We start from the raw sequence: 23,407 nt of genomic DNA, 5'->3' as shown, positions 1-23,407 counted from the left end.
TACAAGATCTGAAACTCAGGTTGTCACGTGATGACGAAAGAAGGAGTAGAGAACAACAAGCAGGTATGGAGTGAGGAGTACGATAAGAGGAAGTGGAACAGTCTTGTACAGGGTACAGGCTACACCATCAACAACCATTGCTACAACAACAAGGTGGTTATCATGCCTGCCGGAGACTCGTTCGCTAACTAGTCTATCAGGAACTTCAACCTAGTGATAGAGACTTGAACCTAGTGGTATGGACGTGGACATAGTGTAAAGGACTTGGAATTAGGAATAGGGACTTGAACCTAGTGGTGGGGATTTCTCCCTAGTGGGATGATGTTATAGTATTAGTGTTGTGTGTATGATCTCACCTACGCTCCCTTAGAGTGGAGCAAGTTTTTACGTTTAATAAATGTTTGTATTTTAAACACAGGTAATAATTACATCATAGAACCTGATTATTTCCACAGGTATTTAAATTATTTTAAATTATTCGCTTAATAAATTATTACCAATTTAAAAGTTGATTTATAGTCTTCAGACGTGCACAAATATTTTGTATATCTAACTTATTAAAGCAGCGAAAGCTGCGGAAGATTTCCAAGATGATTACACAATTTTAATTTATACATTTAATACATGCTGCAAACTCTGCGGGAGTTGTCGATTTTTTCCACCAATGATTAATTTGCGGTTGTCGGATAAGATGCTTTCTTTGTAAGGTTTGATTTTGATAGTGGTAGAATTACTTGATCAGCAGAGTGTGATTTTTGACAAATATAATATTAATGTTGGAGGAGTAAGCGTTAATGTCTTATGTTCCATTCATCATATTTTAATCATATCGTTTTTCTTTGTTGAACGTTCCTATTGGCTCAACTAAACTTTGGCTAGGCCAATGCTTCATCAAACTCAAAGTGTGTTGCAATTTCATGTATGCTGAATATTTTCAATCGTATTATAACCCTCCCCCTCATTTTATGGATTTCGAACAGTTCACAATATTTAGCTTTGGTAAGATCGTGCCATGGAGTCAAGAAATGTCGATAATATGATATTTAGTAGGTGCCAACAATCTCTACGGTTGGGTCTCAACAAATTCAATGATCAAAGTCAAATAATCTCTGAATTTCGTAATTGTTATCAGATGAGTCTCTAGTAATATGTTAATCGGTTTGAATCGGTTTTGTGGTATGCTATCATTATCATGGATATTTCAATAGCACTTCCACTGACAAAATGGTACCTACAATTGATAAGAATATTATCTCTTTTTGATGTTCCTATCTGTATTTGGTTGCAATTTGTCATCTGGCTGACAGTAATTTGGTTATTCAGATGAATTTTCAGAGCTTCTCTTCTCCACGTCACCATATTATTTAAAGCTCATTTCTTGAATTAGAGCGGAGTGTAAATTAGTTTTAGGACTGCTAGCTCGGCAACTCACCAGTCGTTCAAATTTGTCACTCGTATTTCCACAATCGTTTAATTTCTGATTTCTTCATATCATGACCACTTATTCGTGACTGAGTTGTCTATAGAGTCCTATTTTAAGTCTTTTCCGGACTATTCTCTTTGATGTACGTGGGAATAAGGTAGTTGAAGTTCCCTAAATGTCCATAGTGCGGGTATACAATCCATTTTAGTGGTGTAGAGTTCCAGGTTTCAGAAAAGCTTCAGCTAATTTGATACCAGCTTCGCAGCCTCTTCAAATTAAAAGCTTTCTGAAGCAATCCCTCCCGACTGGCGTCTGGGACAAACAAGTTACCATCGTTAAGGTAAAAACCTTATCGGAATTAGTAAAGATTAATATTCGTTGTCATAGCAACTAAAACGGGAGCTACAACTGGGTCATGAGTCATCGGGAGCTCCTGATGTATTTAAAAGCAGTGGCCATGCATCATATTCTACTTGTTATGTGACTAGTTAATGGCTTTCTCTGGTTTTCTGTTTCGTTGCCCATCTCTGAATAATTGTGTTCTTACTTCAGTGAGTGAGTTTTCATGGCAGTGATTGTGATGGTTGTGTAATGTGTAATGTGTAATGTGTAGTGCATACCATCATCTTAGTACATATACTTAATATCGGTCACATTAGCCACTACATGTTCACTAAGTTGCCATGGCAACTGGTTTCCTTTGCTAAGAACAACTCCAAATGGTTAAACAGGTGGGCCATAATCACCATAATTACCTAACTGCTGACGTGAAACTAAAGGTGTTCGAGTGTTATAACACTTATAACACTGTTATAAGCTTGTTCCCCTCTTCTTATTTGTTGATACCCTTGTTGACAATAGTGAAGTGAACATAATATCATAAATTTATCCATAGAGATCCATATAATAGCCGTAGGCACTGTTACCAACGAATAGATTTTTTTAAATATTGCACAATCAAGTGCAATCGTGTGTTCGTGCATCTGTACCTATTCATGTCCGTAAAATCGTAAAAATAATATGATGAAAGTAGCTGACTCCTTTATAATGTCAAGTCTCTATCAAATTTGACAACTCATCATAATATTCATCTCCAGAATATGCCGAACATCGTAGCAGGTGGTCGGGGATACCGTCAAATTTCAAGCTATAAGCTATCAGCTCCGAGTCTTTGAGAGTCATCTCCTTTTCATAATATTTATAACGGCAGCTTTTATTGTTCTGGTTTTATTTCTGTCTTCTCTTTCTTCTCTCGTGTCCGTGGTTTCTGAACAAAACACATTTACGTTATCTGGTAAATATATTAAACAATTACTTGCGCTTAGCGCACGCCACCCTGATTTAATTTTGGTCATAATCTTTAATCCATTTGCCTCTGAATTGTGAATAATCTTTGTTCTTCACAAGTTAGCAGGTAAAATTTTCAATCTTTGGCTTTTAGTTTCACTTCATTCATCATTCGTGCGTGTTTATATTTTTAATTTAAGGTGCCTGCTCAAAAACAAAATCAGAATAATGTCTCAGTTTTGAGTTTTGGGCTGGCCTCATTATTGGGTAAACGTTGTTAGTTGCAAGAGTCACTTCATTGCTGCCAATGATGACCTAACAAATCTAATTTGTGTGGTAATCGTTTCCCATGAGTATGACTTTTAAGCTTTACGATTTTAGTCTTTGACATAGCTTTCAGGAGACATAACTTTCAGGAAAATGAAAGATTTAAACCAGCAAATCCACACAGAAGTCCCCGAATCTCTTTACCAGAAAATAAACCCACGGGAAACCAGTATGATAATAAAATCTCAAGAAGAAACCCCTACTACAACCAGTGAAAGCGAACAGTCTCCAGTTTTGGAAAATGGCCACCCAGATGTGACATCTGAATCGAACAATTTCTCATCAGAAACTGAACTCAACATGGATTTCATCTCGAAAACTCTTGAAGAACAGCAAATACCTTGCTCGGTTTGTAGGGAAAGTATTACTTCTGCTGATGGGGTTAGAGTGGGGGACAAGTTTTATCACAGAAACTGTTTTGTTTGTGGGATTTGTGATCGTTACTTTGATCCTTCAGACGAGATTTTCATCGGAAAAAACAATAAAATCCTGTGTGTATCATGTAAGATAGCAAAACCAGAAGAGATAAAAACAGTAGATGTGTGTGTGTACTGCAAGAAGCCACTCGGTTCAGCCGCTATGGTGGCGCTCGACTACAAGTGGCACCCTGAGTGTTTTGTGTGTGCTGATTGTGGGGTAGTTCTCACAGGATTCTTCAGAGATACTGACGGTGTTCCGTATTGTGAGCCATGCTGGCTCAGAAACTTTGCTAAGATCTGTAATAAGTGCAGGGAGCCTATAGGAGAGCAAGTTATGACTATTGAAGAGAACCATTATCATGTTGATTGTGTCAAGTGTTCCGTGTGCAATAAAAGTTTTGATAACGTTCTGGATATTCTGGCAATCGACAGTGATTTTTGGCATGTAGACTGCTTCAAAGAGGCCGAATCTGAATCAGATTCTGAGTCCACTTGTTCAACTTCGTCAGCTCTACTGGGTATCTACAATCATTCACTCGGACTCTCAGCAAATACATCAACATCACAAGCCAACTCGAACAGCGGCAACAAAAAATCTCTGAAGATCTCCACAGTATCCTTCACACCTGCTCCCAAACCTAAATCACTACAAGGTGAGGAAGGAGTCATGTCACCAGTAGAAGTACCAGTGACGTCATCTGAAGCAGCAGTGACGTCATATGTTGAGATTAGCACTCCCTTACAACCTGAGCCAGAGGAGAACACTGAGATGTGCGAGCCTTTGTTGAGACCTCAGTCAAACTGTAGCACTAAACAGAGCACATGTTGTGTTATTTCGTGATCGATTCATAGTTGGTAATATAATTATAATTGACCAAAGTGCTACTAGTTATGTGAAGATGTTATTTTTGGAGATTTAACTAATTGCTGTAGAGCTACGAAAATTATGTGTCTTTACAATTTACACTTGGGTAATTTTGATCGATTTAAGAACAAGATGAACTGTTTCATCTAAGAGATTTGCCAATATTTAATTAATAGATTCATGACTTTTTACAAATGAAAACAAATTCTTACAGAAGTGCTAAACAAAATTGACAAACAGAGATAATACAAAATCAAGGTTGGCAACGAACTTCGTACAAATTAAGAGTCTCACAATACAAAACAAAAAACGTAACATATAATAAGTCAGTGTAAAGTGTAAACGTGAAAATACAATCCTGCAGGTCCCAGTATAAATAAAAGCTGAAACAAAATAAAATATACAAAAAACTTAAAATATACCAAATATTTTTAAATCGTCTTTATTGCCAAGGGAACATGAAGTCCAAACCACCCCCTTCTGCACACAACCGAGCAAAGTTGCGAATTTCACTCGAATGCGCCGCAACTTACAGATCTGAGACAGTCACGAGTTCAAGTTTCCTTCCCAATACGCGAAAGAATAAACTTATTCGAGATAAGAAGAGAAGACGGTTAACTCGATAACATTGCAGTCTTTAAACAATATACTCGGATCTAAAATACAACTTACAAAGTTTATTATGAATGCTATTCTTATTAGAATAAACTATCAACTAAACCTAAATAACAATGACGTAATAAATGCACTACACGGTCACAGGGTATTGTGGTCACGAGTTATTGTCCTTTTATGACGTCATTGTACAGCGGGTCGAAGGTTGGTGACGTCACAGAGTGACGTCACACACAGATGTGATGTGTTGTGACGTCATCACACGTCGCCGGGAGACGAGAACGCTGGGTTCAGTACTCCGAGGGTTGTTTCCGATAATTCGATAGCCTTGTTATCCGACTGAAATTGAGGTAATTATCAGACACTTTAATACCTAAGTCAGCGGTCTAGTTCAAGGTTTTGGATAGAAATACACTCCACTTCGATTGCTGGACGGTATGAAATAATAATACTAAGTACTTACTCGTTCGTTGGGGTCGTCGTACATAGGGTTCATGAAACCTCGGGGAGGGTCAGCTCCTGTTCCATAACCAGATGAAGTGCCGGCAGTGACTTGGTCGTTCAGAACCAGTCTGTTGGTGCTGCCAGCGTTCATCTTCATGTGTCTCACAAACAACAAGCCTACAACCACGGACACCAGAACTACTACCCCTATTATCACTCCTGATAGGGCAAAGGTGATTTGAGTATAAGTGATACCATCGATGAAAATATCTAAGTAACTTTATTTTCATAGAAAATTGTCGGGAACTTTAAGTGAAGAACCAATACATCTCATTACAATATCTGACCTATAACACTAAGAGTGCCAGTAGAGAGTCCAGTCTGTTTCTCCTGACTATGACAGTCCCCAGGTTCCTCACTTCCCACACTGTCAGTCACCTGACCATCAGGACACTTAGTACAGGCTGTGTTACCGTACCCCTTAGCGTACTGGTTCAGTGGACAGGGGTCACAGGGGGCCTTGCCGGTGGTACTGGCGGATCCTGGCATGCAGGGTCCAGTAGGGTCTGTCGGGCCTTCTGTTACTGGGGGCTCTGAGGAAGGAGTAGTTATTGTTAGCAGAGTTCATAGTGGTGATACTATGTTATAATCATGCAGGGAATGGAACCTGTTTTAGGACTTTGATATACTGGATATACTGGATTAGGTCCAGTGAAATAAAAACGGCAGATTCCAAGGAGGAAGTTTAAACTTTCAAGTGCTTACCTGTGCAGTCCTTTTCGGATTTGCTTCCTGTTGTCTTGGTGCTGTACCCACTGCTACACTTTTGACAAGATGTAGCACCAGGATCACTGCTGAAGTAGCCGATAGCGCACAATGTACAGGGAGTGTAACCGTTAGCTCCATTAAACTTGCCAGGTGGACATTTGGCGTACACTGGGGAGAGAGAGAGAGGGTTAGAGAGAACATACACTTGGGACCAGGAGTTAGGGTAGCGGGAGAAATAGACAGGGTAAGTGGCGATAATAATAGTGGGGACAAAGTTACTGTATTCACTGAATATGAGCTGACTAAGAGATTTTATGAGTTCAACGTCAACCTAGTCACGTACAACTACAAACTGCATTAGAATAAGACTTACATTTGCAGGAGTCTTTAGAGATAGAGCCGGTATGATCAGTAGTGTTTCCGCCGGGACACTGCACACAAGATGTCTGGCCAGGTTGAGGCTGGTAGGTTCCCTTAGCACACTCCATACAGCCCGGAGAAGAGCCGGTAGTGGAGAACTGACCTGGAGCACACATTCCCTTACAGTCGTTCTTAGACTTGGAGCCTGTGTTTCCATTAGTGGTCTGTCCTTGTGGACATGCTGTACAACTCTTACTTCCAGTCACGTCCTGGAGAGATTGTTTAGTGTTTAAAGTGTTTTTATAATGTGCATTTTGCCCAAAATATCTCGCAATGCTTGAGCTGAATTATATTGAACGGTTCAGACCAAGAAATTATCAACCATGAAGGAGGTATGAAATTGCTGTCTCTCTGTCTCTCCGTCTCTCTCTGCTAAGGTCGACGGTCGCTGCCTTCGAATGAAATTGCACTGTGATTAGGACACAGTATTCTCATTATTGCTTTCTCTTACCTGGTAGGTGTTCTGCTTGCACTGTTTACAATTTTTCTGTCCAGTACCATCTTGGAAGTTTCCAGTATTACAAGGTTCACAAGGCTGTAGACCCGACTGAGAGAAGGTTCCGACAGCACAGGGCTGGTTAGCATCGTGACACTGAGAGAGACTAGTACTGCCCTCAGAGTCTGTAGTCTGTCCTGACGGACAGACCATACACGAGGTTTTACCGGTCTCTGGCTGATATTTACCAATAGCACAGTTCGTACAGGGAGTGAAACCTGAGTCACTCTTTCGTCCGGATGGGCACTTCTGTGGTTGATCTGAGAGGAGGGGGAAGGTGAGCGTGAAACTTGATGGACCCGGTAAAAAATAGTTCTATCAGAAAGAAAATAGTATGGAAATTAACGTTAGCCCCGTGTCTTACCTTGAACAATGACATGAGCAGAAGCAGTAGCTGTACTCTTGCCGTTGGAAGCAGTGCAGGTGTAAAGTCCGTTGTCAGTTAGCCGTGCCTCAGTGATATCCAGAATACTGCCGTGATCTCCCGTCTGCTTGATCCTGCCTGTATCTGAGGGAAGGTGATGTTTAATATAGTGATGCTTTCTTCATTAACAGTCATGAGTCATGTAAGAATTCATTACTGTGTTACCCCCACAAAAATATTAAAAAACCTCGTTGAATTCATCATAACGAGACCCTTACCTTGGATAGTCGCGTTCTTGGCATCAGTCCAGGTAATGGTTGGGAAAGGATCCCCACTAGCATCACAAGTCAGTTTGATCTCATCTCCAACTAAACCGTTAGTGTCTTGAGGTGGAGTAACGATAGTGGCTCCGCCAGTCAGTTCACAGTCAGTAAAGGCCAGGTCATCAATAGCAATATCTCCCTCGTAACTTTCACCCATAACTGCAATTACGGAGACTTGGAAGTCAGCGTGAGCTCCGATTGCTACAGAGAATAGTTTCCAGCCCTGACCGTGATCTCCAGTTTCATTGAACACCTGTATCTTGTCTTGTCCCTTGGGGTACACGTGCACTAACAGGGAACCTGAGGAGTGGGGTGAGTGAGCCATGAGGGAGAACGGAATATATGGTCACGGAGATTGGTCAAACTCAATAGTCATGAATAATGAAGATTGGTCACTAGGACTTCAGACTTTGTTGTTTTTTGAGAGTCACTTGTTTAATGAGGAGTTTAAGTACTAGGGTGTGAGCTAAAACCATCAGTGACTAAATTCCACTTACCTATATGACCACCGTACATGTACGCGTACAGGTTGAGTTTACAGGAGTCTGCAGATCTTGTGTAAGGAGCACTGACTAGCCGAGCTTCTTGTCCCTTGTAAGCGAAGGAAGCTTCCACATACAGGTAAACTCCTGAAGGGGAGGGGAATTGTTAGAGGACTGGAGGGGCCGAGGGGTTTTGTTCAAACCATTAATTAGTTCCTTACAATTGAAGATTAACTTTATAAACAATCGATTAAAACAATAATTAGCTCTATAAAACATGCATGACATATTTCTAGTCGATACGTTTTACCAAGTTGAATGAAGAATATTACATCTAATTATTGTCCTTAAATTTGCATTGATATAATGTTTCAGCCGGCTCCAACAAAACACCACTTTTTAGTTCGACTATATTGCACATAGTATTTAGCAGTGGTTCGACTAAATTTGCATGCCCCTATCATTTACTATTATATTAAATAATATAATATTTTGTTTCCGAAACAAGTAGTTATTCTCAGTTTCCTCCGCCCTACACCTACCCTGTGCTGTTTTCTTAGTGTTATCAGTGTCAGGACCGGTGTGGAGGGAGGAGGTAGGACCCTGGTGAAGATCCCAGGTCCAGTCAGCCTGAGGGTCGTTTATCCAGCCGCACGTGTTGTTCTTCTCAAAGTCACATGTTAGAGCTGAGGGGGTATTTGTTAGTTGTCGTCTGTCGATAATATGATGTATTATTTGTTATTAAGCTGTAGTCAGAGAACTGTCAGCAGAATTGCAGTCTCCATAGGTTAGAGTAAGCCCGACTCATTATTAGGCAATTATTGCAATTGTTTGTTGTTCGATTTTAAATTTAAATATTCATTCTATTACAGTGGAACCTCTATATACCCTGCCTCTCTATACCGGGTACCTCGATATACCAGGCTCTTCTTCCCCCAAAATTATAGTCATGTATTTAGAGATTTCATAGCAGTTATTAATTTAAATTCTCGCTCGTCATCTGTCAGGGTTACAAAAATGTGTTTATTAAAAAGCATTTAGTTAATTTGATAGCTATTTTAATCACAGCTACATTTAAATCGTTTGATTTTATACGCCTAGTGGCACCAAAGCTTACAGCAGCATTGCTTTATTTTCTATTTCTTTGAGTATTTCAACAGAAACGTTCTCGGCGCTTATTCAAAGCGAAGATAAATTCGAAGTCAATTTCATAGCTGTTAGATATTTGCACTGGGTACTACCTCAACTTCAACAATAATATCTATTTTGTAGCCATTAGAGTAGCAGTTTAAAGTCTGGTTGTCCTGTGGTAATTCCTAATAGCCCTCCTGACCTCTATCTCTTGTTATTTCCACAGCCAGTTTCAGTTCAGTATACTATTACTACAGTTTCAAATTTCTTGCTCAGAAGTAAACTACTTACGACAACTATCCTCGTCTGAGCCGTCCGAACAGTCCTTCTTGAAGTTACACTCGCTAGCCATTGATACACACTGTTTGTTATTACAGGTGAACTGACTCTGTCCGCAAGAACTCATCACTGGGGAGGGTTTATTTGTTATTTGATTGCAGAGGAAGATATTTATAAAATAAATACAAAATGTTTATCTCAGATCTATGATGCTAGCTCTCTTTAGGTTTACTTCTTGAACAGAAATACAAAAGAGACTCTACTTCTCACAAAGATTAGCTAACCTTTGCATCCGACAATAGACACATCATCAATAGCAATATCTCCATCGTAACTAGCTCCAGCATAACCAGTAATACTGATCCTGAACTCCTTGCTCTGCTTGAGAGGCCATCTGCCGTGTTGCCAGCCATCAGCTTGAGCTGTCAGGTTACCGAGGGTAGCCTTTCCTGTGGAGCTGTCCTCAACTTCTAATGCCAGTGCCCCAAGATTCAGACCCTGGATGAGGAGACATTAAGAGTTGAAAATATTAAGCATTTGTTTCAAGGATAACTGCTTCAAAAGTAAGGTCTGTTAATGCATTGGGTCTTGGTTGTTAGTGGTTACTGAATTTTCTTACCTCCATATGATAGAAGATAGAGAGAACACAGTTGGTTCCAGTAAGACTAAGCCAGTGAGACTGAATAATAGCAGAGTCGCCGTGTTTCCTAGGTAGACTTGTCTCAATATACATGTAGTACCCCTCCTCAGTAAGGGTAGTGTGATCTACTCTGGGTCCGGTGCCGTAACTTGCTGTTTCTCCTTTGAACCTGGTCCAGTCGAACATGTCCGAGATCAGGTTGTGCCATCCGCACATTCCTTCTTCGAAGTTACAGTTCGCGTCTAGGTAATAGTTATGTAAATAGATCAGCTTAATATTGAATAGTAAGTGTTGATTTGAGTAGGTGTTGAATGTTGAGTTGTAAGAATTGTCATGTCATCGAGTAACAAAAAGGTTTGATTTGATTTGGTGCAGGAATTAAGAATATGTAACATACCACAGAATCGCTCGTCAGATCCGTCGAAACAGTCGCTCTTGAGATCACATAGTTTGTCTCCGGAGATACATTGTCCGTTGTAACATTTGAACTCGTTCACTGGATCACAGTCATCCAGATCTGAAGTTTAGATTAGTTTCAGGGAGGATTGAGCGTCAAGTGAAGTATTTGAAAGAACCAGGACCAAAACCTTCGCTACATAGCCTAAAAAGTTGAAACAAAATTGAATACTGATAAGTGGACAGTACTTACATGGACTACACTGGCCGAAGTTGAGATCGTCAATAGCAATGTCACCCTGGAAACCATCTCCCTTAGTTCCAATAAACTCGTACCTCACAAACTGGTTCATACCAACATAGACTCCATCTTGGAGCCAGTCTGGTCCCATATCTCTACCTCCTTTCTCCCAAACCTTCTCTCTGATACCGTATCTGTTCACTTGGTACAACTGAGAAGTGGGTGTCTTAGCTCATCTTAAATTTACACCGTAAAACTGGTTTACATTTGGGTAAAATGCATATTAAAATTTCTGTAATAAGATAATCAAGTAATCCACTACTTTCGCGCCAGATATGTTGTCTTCTTACCTCTAGAGAGCCGATGTGAGATCCAGTCATGTGGTACCAGAAGGACATGAAACATCTACTAGAGGTCTTCTGAATCCTGGGTGAGAGGATAGCTGCCTTGTCTCCCGGCTGTTGGGGGTCTGATGTTTCGATGTAGATGTAGGTTCCAGTTTGTGTTCCTGAACGAAGATACGGTTTAAGAAATAATGAGCTGTAATGGTGAAGATATCGACATCATGAGCTATCTTAATCTCAACAGACAGTATCAGGATTTAAAGAAAGTCGGATAATATCCGCCACTAACCAGTTGTGTGATCAGCATCAGGTCCAGTGAACCAACTAGGAGAGTATCCCTGATGTCTGGTCCAGTTCATCTGAGTGTTCTGGAGTTGGTCCCTCCAGTTACAGTTGCTCCTCTCAAAGTCACAGTTACCAGGGCAGTTAGCTGGGTCCTCGTCACTGTGGTCGAAACAGTCAGGCGTTGAGTCACAAGCTGCCTTCAGTGGGATACACTGTCCTGATTCACAGATAAACTCTGTTCCTCCGCAAACAGGACTCACTGAAATTGATCAATGTCAAGATATTGAAAAAATCTGTCGAATAATTGAAATCATTTTTGGGAACGCTGGAAATTCTGTTCGTACAACTACAAGAGTTGAAATTTGATGATATCATTAGAATTACTTACAATCCATATCACAGTTAACAAACTCCAGATCATCCAGGGCAATATCTCCTTCATAGTTCATTCCTCTCACAGCTTCAAACGTGATAGTGACATCATCAGCATGTGGCATGTAGAGACCTCCCTGTAACCACTGAGCACTCTGCTCACCATCCTTCCTCCACGAGGCAATCACTGTTCCGCTGTGGTCTTTAGCTGTTGCTTTGAGGGTTCCGATACCTGATCCCATCATGTGATACCAGAATCTCAGCTCACATCTCGGTCCTGTCTTGTAGATATGGGGCAGGGTGAGGATAGCCTTGTCGTTTGGTAGTCGAGGGTAGGACGCTTCGATAAACATGTACCAGCCTGGGGTTAAGTGAGGAGTCAGACTTTGATAATTTTATTGATTAAGTTTTAATTAGCTTCTCTTATTACGGCAGACACTGCAGACACTGGTTGATGCTAATTATTAGTAAAATTTGATAATAAAAACATTCAAAATAATCGCGAACTGACCGTCAGATGATCCTAAGGTATGATCCACAATAGGTCCTGTTCCGTAAGACAAGGTCTCAGCTTGAGCTCTCTCCCAGTCGAAGTCATCAGCCGTGTTAGCAACGTTGGTCCAGCCACACTGGTCTCTCTCAAAGTCACATTTCTGAGAGTTGAGTTGATCAGCAAAATATATTTAAAAAATAAAATCCCAAGAATAATGTGAAAGCACTACGAAATTTCATAAAGTCTGAAAAGTACGATATTTACCGTTAATACGACGAGCTGAGCAGATGCGGTCTTAGATCCGAGAGTATTGGTAGCATTACACGTGTATTTTCCAGCATCAGCAACAACAGTCGAGTTGAAGGTCAGACTGTTATCCTTATCAACCCATATCCTACCACCGTCACCAGTGAAGTTACCCGTACCCAGCGCGTCACCAAGGTGATGCCAGGTGACGGTTGGCATGGGGTCTCCCTTAGTTCCGCACATGAACACAGCCTTAGCTCCAGCAGGAGTTGCCATGTCTACAGGTGACTTGGTGATAGAGGCCACTGCAGCACAATCAGGTGCGAATTGGATGTTATCTATAGCCAGGTGATAGTGAGCCCATCTGTCCAGGTTCATGGTTGCAACGAAGGTTACTTGGAAGTCTTGAGCTGCTCCAACTACTGCACTACTTGAGTTCCAGAACGAACCGGTGTTGTCTCCAGAACCTGCGGATATAAAGTTGTTACTTACTGATAATCCAAGATTCGTTGGAAATGTTCAAACAATAAATGTAATGTTAAAATAAACATTATCCGAGTTCACCGCGTACTGCTTACCTATTCTTGAAATAGATTTAGCAGTTCCGGAGCTGTTAACAAAGAGTTCCACAGTCATATTGGGACCATCCAGCTGAATATCGTAAGTCAGGTAACAGTTCTTTCCAGAGGTGCCCAGTTTAGGAGACACAACTATAGCCTGGTCTCCTTTGTTCTCGTGCCACTCAGTAGTGAGATAGTAATCACATTGCTTCACATCGCACAGCTCCCATCTCTTCTGAGGATCTGTGGTGTAACACCAGACTCCGGGTTCGCCATCAGGGTTCCTGCAGTAGTTGTGATCTCCGAGTCCTGGGAGAGAGAGAGAGAGGGAGTTAGAGTTATAGCTTAATATAAAATATTAGAATTCTGGAGAAAATTAGTATGGTTGCCTCAAAAATGTAATTTCGTTATAGTGTTGAAAGCGGTTCACTTTGAAAACGACCAATTACGGAAAAGAAGAAAGGCACCCACCAGAGTAGGGGTAGTTTTCAGGAGTCCTGTCATGACGGTGAGGATACTGACTAGTCCACTTCTGACATGTCTTACCACTAGCTGTCTTGTTTTCAGTGCCTCTGTAGTATCTCCCGTCATCTACCTGACAGTCAATACTGTCACTGTGTAGTCCGTTCTTCTCTCTGTACCACTGGATATCTCCGTTGATGTTCTTGTAACCACACATGCCGTCTTCAAAGTTACAGTTACCACACTTTGCTTCATCAGATCGGTCCTCGCAGTCGAATCCAAAGTCACATACCAGACCCTTATCAATACACTGTAAACCGTTAGCACAAGCAAACTGATCACTGTTACACAGTGGTCTGATTCCACATTCTCTGAAGGATATGTCATCTATTGAGATGTCAGATTCGTAGCCGTTTCCGATGACTCCCTCCATGAGGAGCCTGAAAGCGTCAAGTCGGGGTAGTTTTACAGTTTGCTGCACCCACACCACGTCTTGTTCTTTAGCTAGGGTCCAGACTAGGTCTTTAGAGGATGTAGTGATGACGTAGATGTTCAACTCTCCGATATTAGCGCCCATCATGTGGACCCAGAAGCTGAACTGACAGTTGTTGGTAGGATTGATAAACCAAGGACTTCTCATCCAGGCAGCGTCTCCTTGTACTCGCGGGTAGGATCCCTCCACAAACACGTAGTGTCCAGCTGGAGTTCCTAGTGTGTGATCGTTGTCAGGGCCGGTACCGTAGGAACCAGTTCCTCCTTGAGCGATCTCCCAGTTGAAGTCATCGTATGCAGCGTCAAGTTCCCAACCGCACGTATCCTTCTCAAAGTTGCAGTTTCCAGTACAGGAGCTCTCATCTGAGTTATCGAAACAGTCCTGTACTAAGTCACATACCTTGTCTATTGGGATACACTGGCCTGATGCACATTGGAACTCATCCGCCATACATTCTTCAGCTCCGTCGAAACAGCGGTGGAAACCTACATCATCAATAGCAATGTCGCCTGCGTTACCCTTACCCTTGACAACCTCTATGGTTACAGCTATGGAACTGACTTTGCCGATGAAGAAACCACCTTCATACCAGCCAGCCCCGGAGTCAGCACTCATTGTCCAGACCTTCTTATCTGCGGATCCGTCGTTAGCATATAGATTAATGGTGCCAACGTCTGCTCCTTCAATGTGATACCATAGAGAGAAGTAGCATTTTCCTTTGGTGGCTTGACCGATCTTAGGGTATAGTAAAGTAGCTTTGTCTCCAGCAGCACCAGTACTTGTAGCAGCGTCCAGGGCTATAAACCATCCTCCACTCATCTTGGTAGTGTGATCGTAGTTAGGATGCCCGTATCTTGAACTCTGGATTCGTGCCAATTGAAGCTTATTCGTGCCATTCTGCCAACCACAGTAGTCCACCTCAAAGGTACAGAGACCCTTACAGTTGGCTTCGTCGCTGTTATCAGCACAATCACTTACAAAGTCACACACTTTCCTGGCGTCAGTACAGGAGGTGTTTCCAGAGGAGCAGATAAACTCCTCGTCAGTACAGGTTCCAGTTGGTTTGCAGTTCGTCAGTTTCACGTCGTCAATAGCCATGTCACCTTGGAATGATACACCGATGGTTCCGATAAAGGAGATGTTAACGTTTCTGTGAGATCCAATAGGGATGCTGGCTTGGTTCCAGATGTTACTCTGAGGACCCTGCATCTTGAAGACTTGCTCGTCTCCGTAGCTGTGGTTCACGTAGACTGATAGCTGTCCAACATGAGGTCCCTCCATGTGATACCAGAACTCCAGGTTACAGATACTTCCAGTGAGTGGGAACAGGGGCGAGGAGAAGATAGCCTGATCTCCTTGCCACTGAGGGTAACTAGCCTCGGTGAACATGTAGTGACCTTCTGTAGTGTTCAGAGTGTGATCCCTCACTGGCCCGGTGCCAATACTGGAGGTGGGCCCTGCGTTACGTGTCCAGTTGAACCAGACGTTGGGAACGTGAACGTAGCCACACTCGCTCTGTTCAAAGTCACAGTCAGCACAGTCTTCCTCGTCTGAACCATCAGCACAGTCCGAGGTGAAGTCACATTTCTGAAGAGGAGAGAGGATAACGACCAGATACACTACAAACATTGAAAAGATGCTCAAGATGTGCACTGAATAGGTGTAATCAGTAAGTATACTATTATATTAAAGTGGGAAATTTTACTTTATCTGGTTGTATTCCGTTATTAGCATTATATTATGCTGTATATTATTAATGCTTTTTATTCATAAAAGTTAAAACAAATTCTTCTTGTAGTGCATCCTGGGTTTGGACAGGATATGCCCGCTTATAATATTTCCATCACGTTACATTACATAATTCTGAAACATATATTATATTTACAATAAATTATATTATATATTATATTATGCTGTACTGGTAGTGGGATGTATGCCTGGCGTGTACAGGGGGTGATTACAAGAAAGTGAAGTATTAGTATAAACTTTGAGTACAATCTTTGTTTCTGCTTACCTGTCCGATGTCAATACACTTGGGCTTGCTGCTTTCAGCTGTCTCACAAGCGAAGTGGTCAGTAGTATGACATGAGTATGAAAGATCACATCCTGAAAAAAAAAACACATTAGTTTATAAATAAAGTACGATTCAGTTGACTTTAGCATCACAAGAAGGTTCATGTACTGAATGAAGGTGATTTAATATTCTGATTACAAGAAATAGATGACCTAAACTTACCACTGAACTTGAGATCATCAATGGCGATGTCTCCCACGTTTCCACCAGCAGTTGCTGTTAGTTCTATCTTGAAGCTGTTCATGTTGCTGGGTATTGGGACACTCTGGAACGTCCATCCAGGTGCTGAGAAAACTATTGTTATTTTTGGGGGGTCTTCAGCTGAGTACATTCGTTAAGTGAAACCACTGTAACTCTTAGTTCAAATATAATAATAGACTTTTTAGATTACGAGACCGTGAAACATCAATACGTCTGTTATGGCAAAGTAACACCCCTGTGAATCTATTAGTTGCTCAGATCATCATGGTCACAAGTTACCTTGTTGTCCTGAAAGCTTGTTCAGCTCCTGAGCTGTGCCGTCCGTTCCGATAATACTGGTGGTCAGAGAGCCTACTGTAGTTCCCTTCATGTAGTGCCAGAAACTCAGTGTACAACCTGCGGGGGAGCAACCTATCAGCTGGTTACTAAGAGACGCTTTATGTTTTATAACTCGGCTTGATAATTCACCTGCGTCTTGTGCTGGTGGATATTTGATTCTATGAAATCATATTCAACAGCGCTCATCATAATAAGAAAACGGAATAGCACGCGCTCCTGGTCTGTTTGTAACTTACTTCCAGCAGCTGCCCTTATAGTTGCTCCCTTAGTCAGCCAAGTTGAGTGGATTTTAGCAGTGTCTCCTTGTTTGATGGGGGTAGCGTGGGTGTTGAAGAGCAGGTAGGAACCGAAACCGGAGGTGTGGTCCTTGTCTGGTCCTGTACCTTGCCAGTAATTAGGTGCCTGGGGTGGAACCAGGTTAATATTGTTCCTTTGTTTGAAGTTTTCTTAGTACGTGATTACACTGCCTCATCATATCAAAGGAGTGGTGTAAAACAGCAGCTCACTCATAATGAGTCATCCTAACTCGGGACTATTGGAGGTTTCTAACCCACATGTACAATTTAGGTCTAACGAACACCTGCAGATATGACTCACGTATCCATGGTTACGAGCCCAGTCCCATTTGTCTCCCTTGTGGACATTGTGCCATTTGCACATGTTCAGATCGAAGTTGGCTCCACCAGCGTGGATTTCTATCTTAGCACTAGCGTTCACTGTCGTCAAACCGTTCGTTACAGAGCAGGTGTAGGTGTCTGAGGAATTGGAATACGTTCAGAGATATTGGTTTGGTCGTTCGTTACGAGTCCAGTTTTAGTTAATACGATGACCTTAACTAAAATTGAAAACCAGTATTTCATAAAACTGTCATTGTTTAGGTCTTTACCTGAGTCGTAGAAGGAAGAGTCGATGATAACAAGAGTTCCATCAGCCATAACAGTAGCCCTGCCAGGGTGTAGAGGGTCCCCAGAGGCCCGGGACCAGGAGTACCGGGGGTTGGGGTTACTTGTGGCTTTACACATCAGGGTAACAATATCACTCTCATCTCCTACGTAAGGGGTGGGTGATACCACTATTGTTGGGTCTGTTACTCCTAGTTTCTGATAGCAGGTCTTGTCTCTGTAACAGCAGCCTAGTTTCTCGCATGCCATCTGTCCAATACCGGGGGTACCACAAGATGGTTGTACTGCGGGAGGAACATCACAAGTTTTAACTCCACAATTCTCGTAGCTCACATCATCTATAGCAATGTCTCCCTTGACTCCCGGTCCTCGAACTCCGACCCATCGAGCTTGTACGTCAACAAGGGATGCTAGTGCGATCTGGGAGAAAAGAAGTTACGACAATATAGAATAAAGTTTCATACGACAACTCAGAATATCAATGGTTAGTTCATACAAAACAACTGAAATGCTTCGACCGAATAGAAGAAATTGTTTAGTTCCTCACCTCTCCACGTTGCCACTTGCTGCTCTGATGACCCTCCATAGACCATACCTCCTCGAACATATCCTTACTCTGCTTAGACCTGACCTCAACATAAAGCCGGCCCATGTCAATACCAGCCATGTGGTAGTAGAATACAAGTTTACACTCTGTAGCAGTTAGCGGGTATTGGGTGCTCATCAGGAAGGCACTGGTTCCAGGGTTCAGGTATGAAGCAGAGAATAGCATGTAGTAACCTGGGGGTTTTGATGGGGTTAGAACTGGAGTACTTTAGAGGGGAGGACAGGCACGGAGAGGGTTAAAGTTACACAGAGCTGTTCATTCGCCAACACCTAGCTGATACTAAATCATCAAATGAATTGATCAAAGCTTTACCATTAGGAGTTCCCTTGGTGTGATCAGAGCTAGGTCCAGTTCCAGCAGCCCAGGTAGACCCACTAGTTCTCTTCCAGGAGGTCAAACCAAAACTACCCACGAATCCACACCTACTGTGCTCGAAATCACAAGCTCCACAATGTCTGTTCTCGTCCGAGTTGTCCGGACAGTCTGAGTTGAGATCACAGAGCATGTCGTTGGAGACACAGTGGGGCTTGTCCAGACAGGAGAACTTCTCAGCCGGGCAATACTTTTGTACTGAGGTGGAGGAGGAGGGGTTAGTGGATCATTTCAGTTAGGTTTTTGTATGGTTTCTCGTGAAAATGTGTTTCGTCGGACCTTAAAGAGAAAAGACTTCGGAATTGATTCTTGATAGAAATCAGGATGAACAATCACTCACCAGCGCAGTTAGCGACACTCAGATCATCAATAGCAATATCACTTGTGAAGCTAATACCTCTCTGGCCGGTAACCCTGAACCTGACACCATCAGTGGAGGAGGGGAAGGAAGAGGAGGATAACATCCATGCCTGGCCTTGTTCTCCGTCCAGTTTGGAGAGGGAGGAGATTGTTCCGTTACCGTACTGAGAACGTGTCATTTGAATTGTGGGGATGCTTCATGGCGATAAAAAGTTTATATTAGTCGGAAGGTATAATGAAGATCGACAGAAATGTTATTAATATGATAATGATTATGTAAAACTAACCTCGACCGATATGTCCAGACTTCCAACATCCATACCGTGCATGAAGTACCACATGTTGTACTGACACGTGACACCCTCCGTCTTGACCCAGGGACTCTGGAGCACTGCTGTGTGGTTTGGTAGTCTAGGGTAGGACCCTTCTACGTACGCGTAGTAACCTGGGGTGGAGGGTGGTTAGTCGGAGTGGGAGTTTAAGGCTCTAACACAAATGTTTAAAAACGCGTACTTATGCGTATATTGGTAGATGTTTGTTATTACTATTAGTTAGGGCAAGAATTGCAATTTATGGGATCAAAAATTTGTCAGACTGAAACTGATGGGAAAACTCTCTAGAGCAATTTTTATTCGGGCTCCCATACGCCCCAACCTTAAAAGTCATAACTCAGTTTTTGAAGGTCGGTGAGATCTATTTAGGCTTTTTCAAATTTGTCTGAATGTCATGTCTAGATATCAATTGTCGCCATTGTCAAAGATTTAAATAGGTAAGTATTTGGCGGGCTTATATCTCAGTAATATGTTAGCTCTAACAATATGTTCTGTAGGATATTTTTGTGGTAAGGGAGGACCTAGATTGTGTAATGATCTGGAAAGACCGATAATCGCTCAAAATTAGGACCCACGGTATACGCTTCTCGATATTTAGCCCAGAATTACGCGAGAAAACTTCGATCAAGATTAACAGTATTATAGTCGAGAGCTATCATGAGAGGGAGCCAGATGGCTGTTACTTTTAGTTAAATCATGTTGCCCAGCCTGTTCCTTTTATTATTTCATCACACTTCAGCGATATCCTGTCATAACTCAGCTACTCGGCACAAAACAAAGGATATTTAGTTTGTACTATACAACAGAGCCTGTCACATACAGTAAAGATACCTCGGCGTCACATAGATTTAGACCTACGATACTTTAGATGTGCCGCTTTTATTAACTGCGTAGTTATTAGTTAAACTTAAATCACAGACTTACATCCACGGATGTGGTGATCCTATTTTTAGTGTGAATGCCTTTGTTTCAGTTCAATTCAAATGTAATTAATTTGCAATATAAAACTGCAACTACCATTTCCTATCTCTAAAGTCAACGGGAGGCTATGAGCCTGGGAATTACATATCATTCTGTCGCTAAAACAACCACCGTGACAATTTCATAGTTTCGATTTCTCAATTGATAATTGAAACAGAAATAGGCTACGGTAACGCTGATTGCTGTTCTCCCCAAATGATTGGTAAGAATCAGGTATCCACCAGGTGTACAGACCTCTGGTTGCTGCTCGTAATTGAGTCATCATATAATGACAGCCCACTACAAAATGTCATCTCATATGTGGTTCAGATTGCTGTGGATAGTTATACCTTCAAGAAATCTTCATGACACCGCTGAGTGATGTCACGACCGTATATTTATAACTTTATTGAGTAATTGTAGTTTTAGTTGGCTATTCTTATTAACCTATTCTAAGTGCATTTTGCAATTATGTGGCAACATTTTCGAGTGTTCTTTATCTCAAACTTACCCCTCTTAGAGTAAAATGGCAATATTCTGTGACGAGGACCTGCATCCCTCAGTCAGCACTGGACTCAACTACGTGTTCGGATCTCTTCTCCCTGTAATCTTCCTAACCTCCCTCATCCTTAACCCTATGATATTCCTCTACAACTACCGCAGGAAACCCTCCATAGCAACCACCCTGTTCATGATGCTAGCAGTGGTAGACTTTCTGACGACATCTTACCAGCCGATAATGGTTACTATTCGCTTGTTGAACAGCAACTGTTGTCAGGACCACCCTCAACCACCTTCAAATCTGGAGAAGGTCTCCACTATATTCATGGTTCCTTTGATGCAGACAGCCGGAATGATAACAACTCTCATGTCAATAACACGGTATATTCAGATCAGATCTCCCTTCTACCGTATCAAGAAGAAGCTACTTATCATCTACTTCGTCCTCTACAGCAGCTTCCTTCTCTTTTCCTACATCTATATCGTCCTGTTTTCTTCCCGTGTGATACTTGACCCTTACATCCAGTACACGTGGCGCGTGGTAGAAGGTCAGGACTGGTGGGCCCTGGGAATGACGTTCCCTTACACTACACACGTGCTGCTGGCTGCTGTCACTTCTATACTGACTGTTAAGAAACTGTGGGGAGGGGACAGTAAGTGTGGGGCTATTCGTAATGGTGATATGGAGAGAAGATGGCAGCGGAGAAGCGGGGCTGTATGACAGTGCTGCTTATGAATATTGGGAACTTTGTCATGTTCGGTTGCAATATTGTGTATCTTTTCATGAAAGTCAGGATGAACAACTCTTTCTATTTTAATTTTATCAAATTCCTTACTTGGTGTTTTCTGCCACTCAGTCTGTCGGCCCTGAATCCCCTGATCATAGTGACAAGAAGCACAGGTTTCAAGAACACGTGGCAATTGTCAGATAGCGCGTTCCCTGAATCGCACGTGGTTGCTGGACATATTGTGCAACAGAATATTGATTGCAAGGGACGAGATAAAACTTCTGATAAAATAAAGCTTGCATCAGTCTTTCGACATGGTAATGTCCGAATAGATTGAAAGAATGAGTCAGACTTTGAGAAATTTCAGTAGGTGTCAAACGCTTTCAAAAGATCAAATGTTCAAATTTATGTCATTGATTACTAATGTCGTCCACCGTTTTTCTTTCGTATATTAGAACAAAATGTTTTCATCATTTTATGCTGATATTCAATATTTAGCTGAAGCTGATACCAAAATACTTTTTTAATGACTGACTAATGACTTTCAAAGTAATAAACCACTGAGGCTGAACCAAGTTGTTATCAAGTTCACTCGAGCGTATCTAAATGATTTATACCCCCGAATTACGAATGTCCCCGAACAATTATCTGATTATTGGTACCTTCCCTGAAGCTGTCTGATATTCGACCGCACACAATCTGTGACGTGGTTGCTGCGTAGATAAAATCAGACTGCCAGGTAGAGCCGGTTAAAGTTGCTGCTCCGTCTCGGGGCGCACAGCTGGTGGTGTTAAAATAGCCTAATAACTTCAAATTTGACAAAGTAGTGTCATCATCTTACTAAATCTTAATGCATACATATATACTGTAGAACTTTAAAAGTATTGATCACTTCTCTGCTGAGCTTGTGCCAGACCCGACCCCTCGCTCCACAAAGCATTGTCTCGACAGCTGTATTCAACAAAACAAAGAACATCGATTAGACCACATGGACCGCCCTTTAAATCACGTTTAGGATTGTTTAATTGACAGGTCGCCCTTTGAAGTTGTTTTGAGACTCTAGACCCTCCGCGCAGCGAGCAGTTGTTGAGTAAGCACGCTCAGTAACTTATTATAGAAGCTAATAGGCCAGGTGAGGAGGAGAGAGACCTCGAGCACCTGTCTCCGACCGCTAATAGTTTACTCTAACCTGCCACAAATTGATCCGTCTATCTGGTTTTACTTTCGTACCGGTATTGTTTCGGATACTGTGCTTTATTAACGGATATTGTTATCAGTCTAGAATCGGCCTCATATTTTCAGGTTGCAACATGGCTATTTTTCATTGCAATGGAACAGTTTCAACACTGGACGCAGCTTTCAACATAGGATATGGTTCAATCTTACCTCTGCTCTTTCTCGTCTCCTTATTCCTGAACCCTATCATATTCATTTACAACTACAAACAGCGACCATCAGTCGGCAGCTTATTGTTCCAACTGCTTGCAGTATCAGACTTCATGACCTGTCTCTACCAACCCCTCGTCCTCTCGAGCGCTCTGTTGAGCTCTAAAGCCGGCTCCATGTCAAGGGAACCCAATAACCTGCGTATCGCATCAACCGTCGTCATAGCTGCGGTCATCTTCGGTTCTGGGATGTTGACCAATTTACTTTCAATCACTCGATACATCAAGATAAAGTACACTTTCTTCAAGGTGAACCGAAAAGCTGTCATCATCTTTGCGTTCTGCAACTTTATCTTGTTTGATGGAGCAATCATTACCCTGCTCATCAGTTCTACTACTCAATACTTTGATGAAAGGATACAGATGGTCTGGTATGATCTTGATACCTGGTCGATACTCTTGATTGCTCTA

At 42.0% G+C, this 23,407-nt stretch overlaps 3 protein-coding genes across 3 annotated transcripts in view; 2 read left to right on the top strand and 1 right to left on the bottom strand.

The window, feature by feature from the left end:
* LOC134826229 (aldehyde dehydrogenase family 16 member A1-like) overlaps window positions 1-824 on the top strand; it is a 36,795-nt gene extending 35,971 nt beyond the window's left edge. Inside the window, exon 17 of the mRNA XM_063838530.1 lies at window positions 20-824. Within this exon, the coding sequence (XP_063694600.1) occupies window positions 20-192 (173 nt within the window). The 3' untranslated portion in view covers window positions 193-824. The remainder of the gene's footprint in view (window positions 1-19) is intronic.
* Window positions 825-3,130: 2,306 nt separating this feature from the next.
* On the top strand, window positions 3,131-4,297 carry LOC134811949 (actin-binding LIM protein 1-like). The gene has a single exon (XM_063819117.1). The coding sequence runs from the start codon at window positions 3,131-3,133 to the stop codon at window positions 4,295-4,297; it is 1,167 nt and encodes a 388-aa protein (XP_063675187.1).
* Window positions 4,298-4,526: 229 nt separating this feature from the next.
* The window catches only part of LOC134826818 (MAM and LDL-receptor class A domain-containing protein 2-like), a 93,173-nt gene continuing 74,292 nt past the window's right edge, over window positions 4,527-23,407 (bottom strand). The window contains exons 135-166 of the mRNA XM_063839319.1: window positions 19,318-19,475; window positions 19,011-19,194; window positions 18,611-18,868; window positions 18,239-18,471; window positions 17,676-18,111; window positions 17,387-17,544; window positions 17,026-17,191; window positions 16,730-16,846; window positions 16,412-16,534; window positions 16,190-16,281; window positions 13,692-15,762; window positions 13,239-13,529; window positions 12,679-13,127; window positions 12,433-12,574; window positions 11,938-12,282; window positions 11,554-11,808; window positions 11,271-11,428; window positions 10,933-11,131; window positions 10,681-10,800; window positions 10,263-10,525; window positions 9,928-10,141; window positions 9,656-9,772; window positions 8,776-8,919; window positions 8,249-8,380; window positions 7,707-8,051; window positions 7,429-7,572; window positions 7,020-7,324; window positions 6,522-6,777; window positions 6,146-6,316; window positions 5,728-5,973; window positions 5,400-5,599; window positions 4,527-5,275 (exon numbers count right to left, since the gene is read on the bottom strand). Of these exons, the coding sequence (XP_063695389.1) occupies window positions 5,195-5,275; window positions 5,400-5,599; window positions 5,728-5,973; window positions 6,146-6,316; window positions 6,522-6,777; window positions 7,020-7,324; window positions 7,429-7,572; window positions 7,707-8,051; window positions 8,249-8,380; window positions 8,776-8,919; window positions 9,656-9,772; window positions 9,928-10,141; window positions 10,263-10,525; window positions 10,681-10,800; window positions 10,933-11,131; window positions 11,271-11,428; window positions 11,554-11,808; window positions 11,938-12,282; window positions 12,433-12,574; window positions 12,679-13,127; window positions 13,239-13,529; window positions 13,692-15,762; window positions 16,190-16,281; window positions 16,412-16,534; window positions 16,730-16,846; window positions 17,026-17,191; window positions 17,387-17,544; window positions 17,676-18,111; window positions 18,239-18,471; window positions 18,611-18,868; window positions 19,011-19,194; window positions 19,318-19,475 (8,573 nt within the window). The 3' untranslated portion in view covers window positions 4,527-5,194. The remainder of the gene's footprint in view (window positions 5,276-5,399; window positions 5,600-5,727; window positions 5,974-6,145; window positions 6,317-6,521; window positions 6,778-7,019; window positions 7,325-7,428; window positions 7,573-7,706; window positions 8,052-8,248; window positions 8,381-8,775; window positions 8,920-9,655; window positions 9,773-9,927; window positions 10,142-10,262; window positions 10,526-10,680; window positions 10,801-10,932; window positions 11,132-11,270; window positions 11,429-11,553; window positions 11,809-11,937; window positions 12,283-12,432; window positions 12,575-12,678; window positions 13,128-13,238; window positions 13,530-13,691; window positions 15,763-16,189; window positions 16,282-16,411; window positions 16,535-16,729; window positions 16,847-17,025; window positions 17,192-17,386; window positions 17,545-17,675; window positions 18,112-18,238; window positions 18,472-18,610; window positions 18,869-19,010; window positions 19,195-19,317; window positions 19,476-23,407) is intronic.

Source organism: Bolinopsis microptera, chromosome 2 (genome assembly GCF_026151205.1).
Source record: "Bolinopsis microptera isolate Bmic1 chromosome 2, MBARI_Bmic_1.0, whole genome shotgun sequence".
Lineage (NCBI taxonomy): Eukaryota > Metazoa > Ctenophora > Tentaculata > Lobata > Bolinopsidae > Bolinopsis > Bolinopsis microptera.
This window is presented reverse-complemented; position numbering and strand designations above follow the sequence as displayed.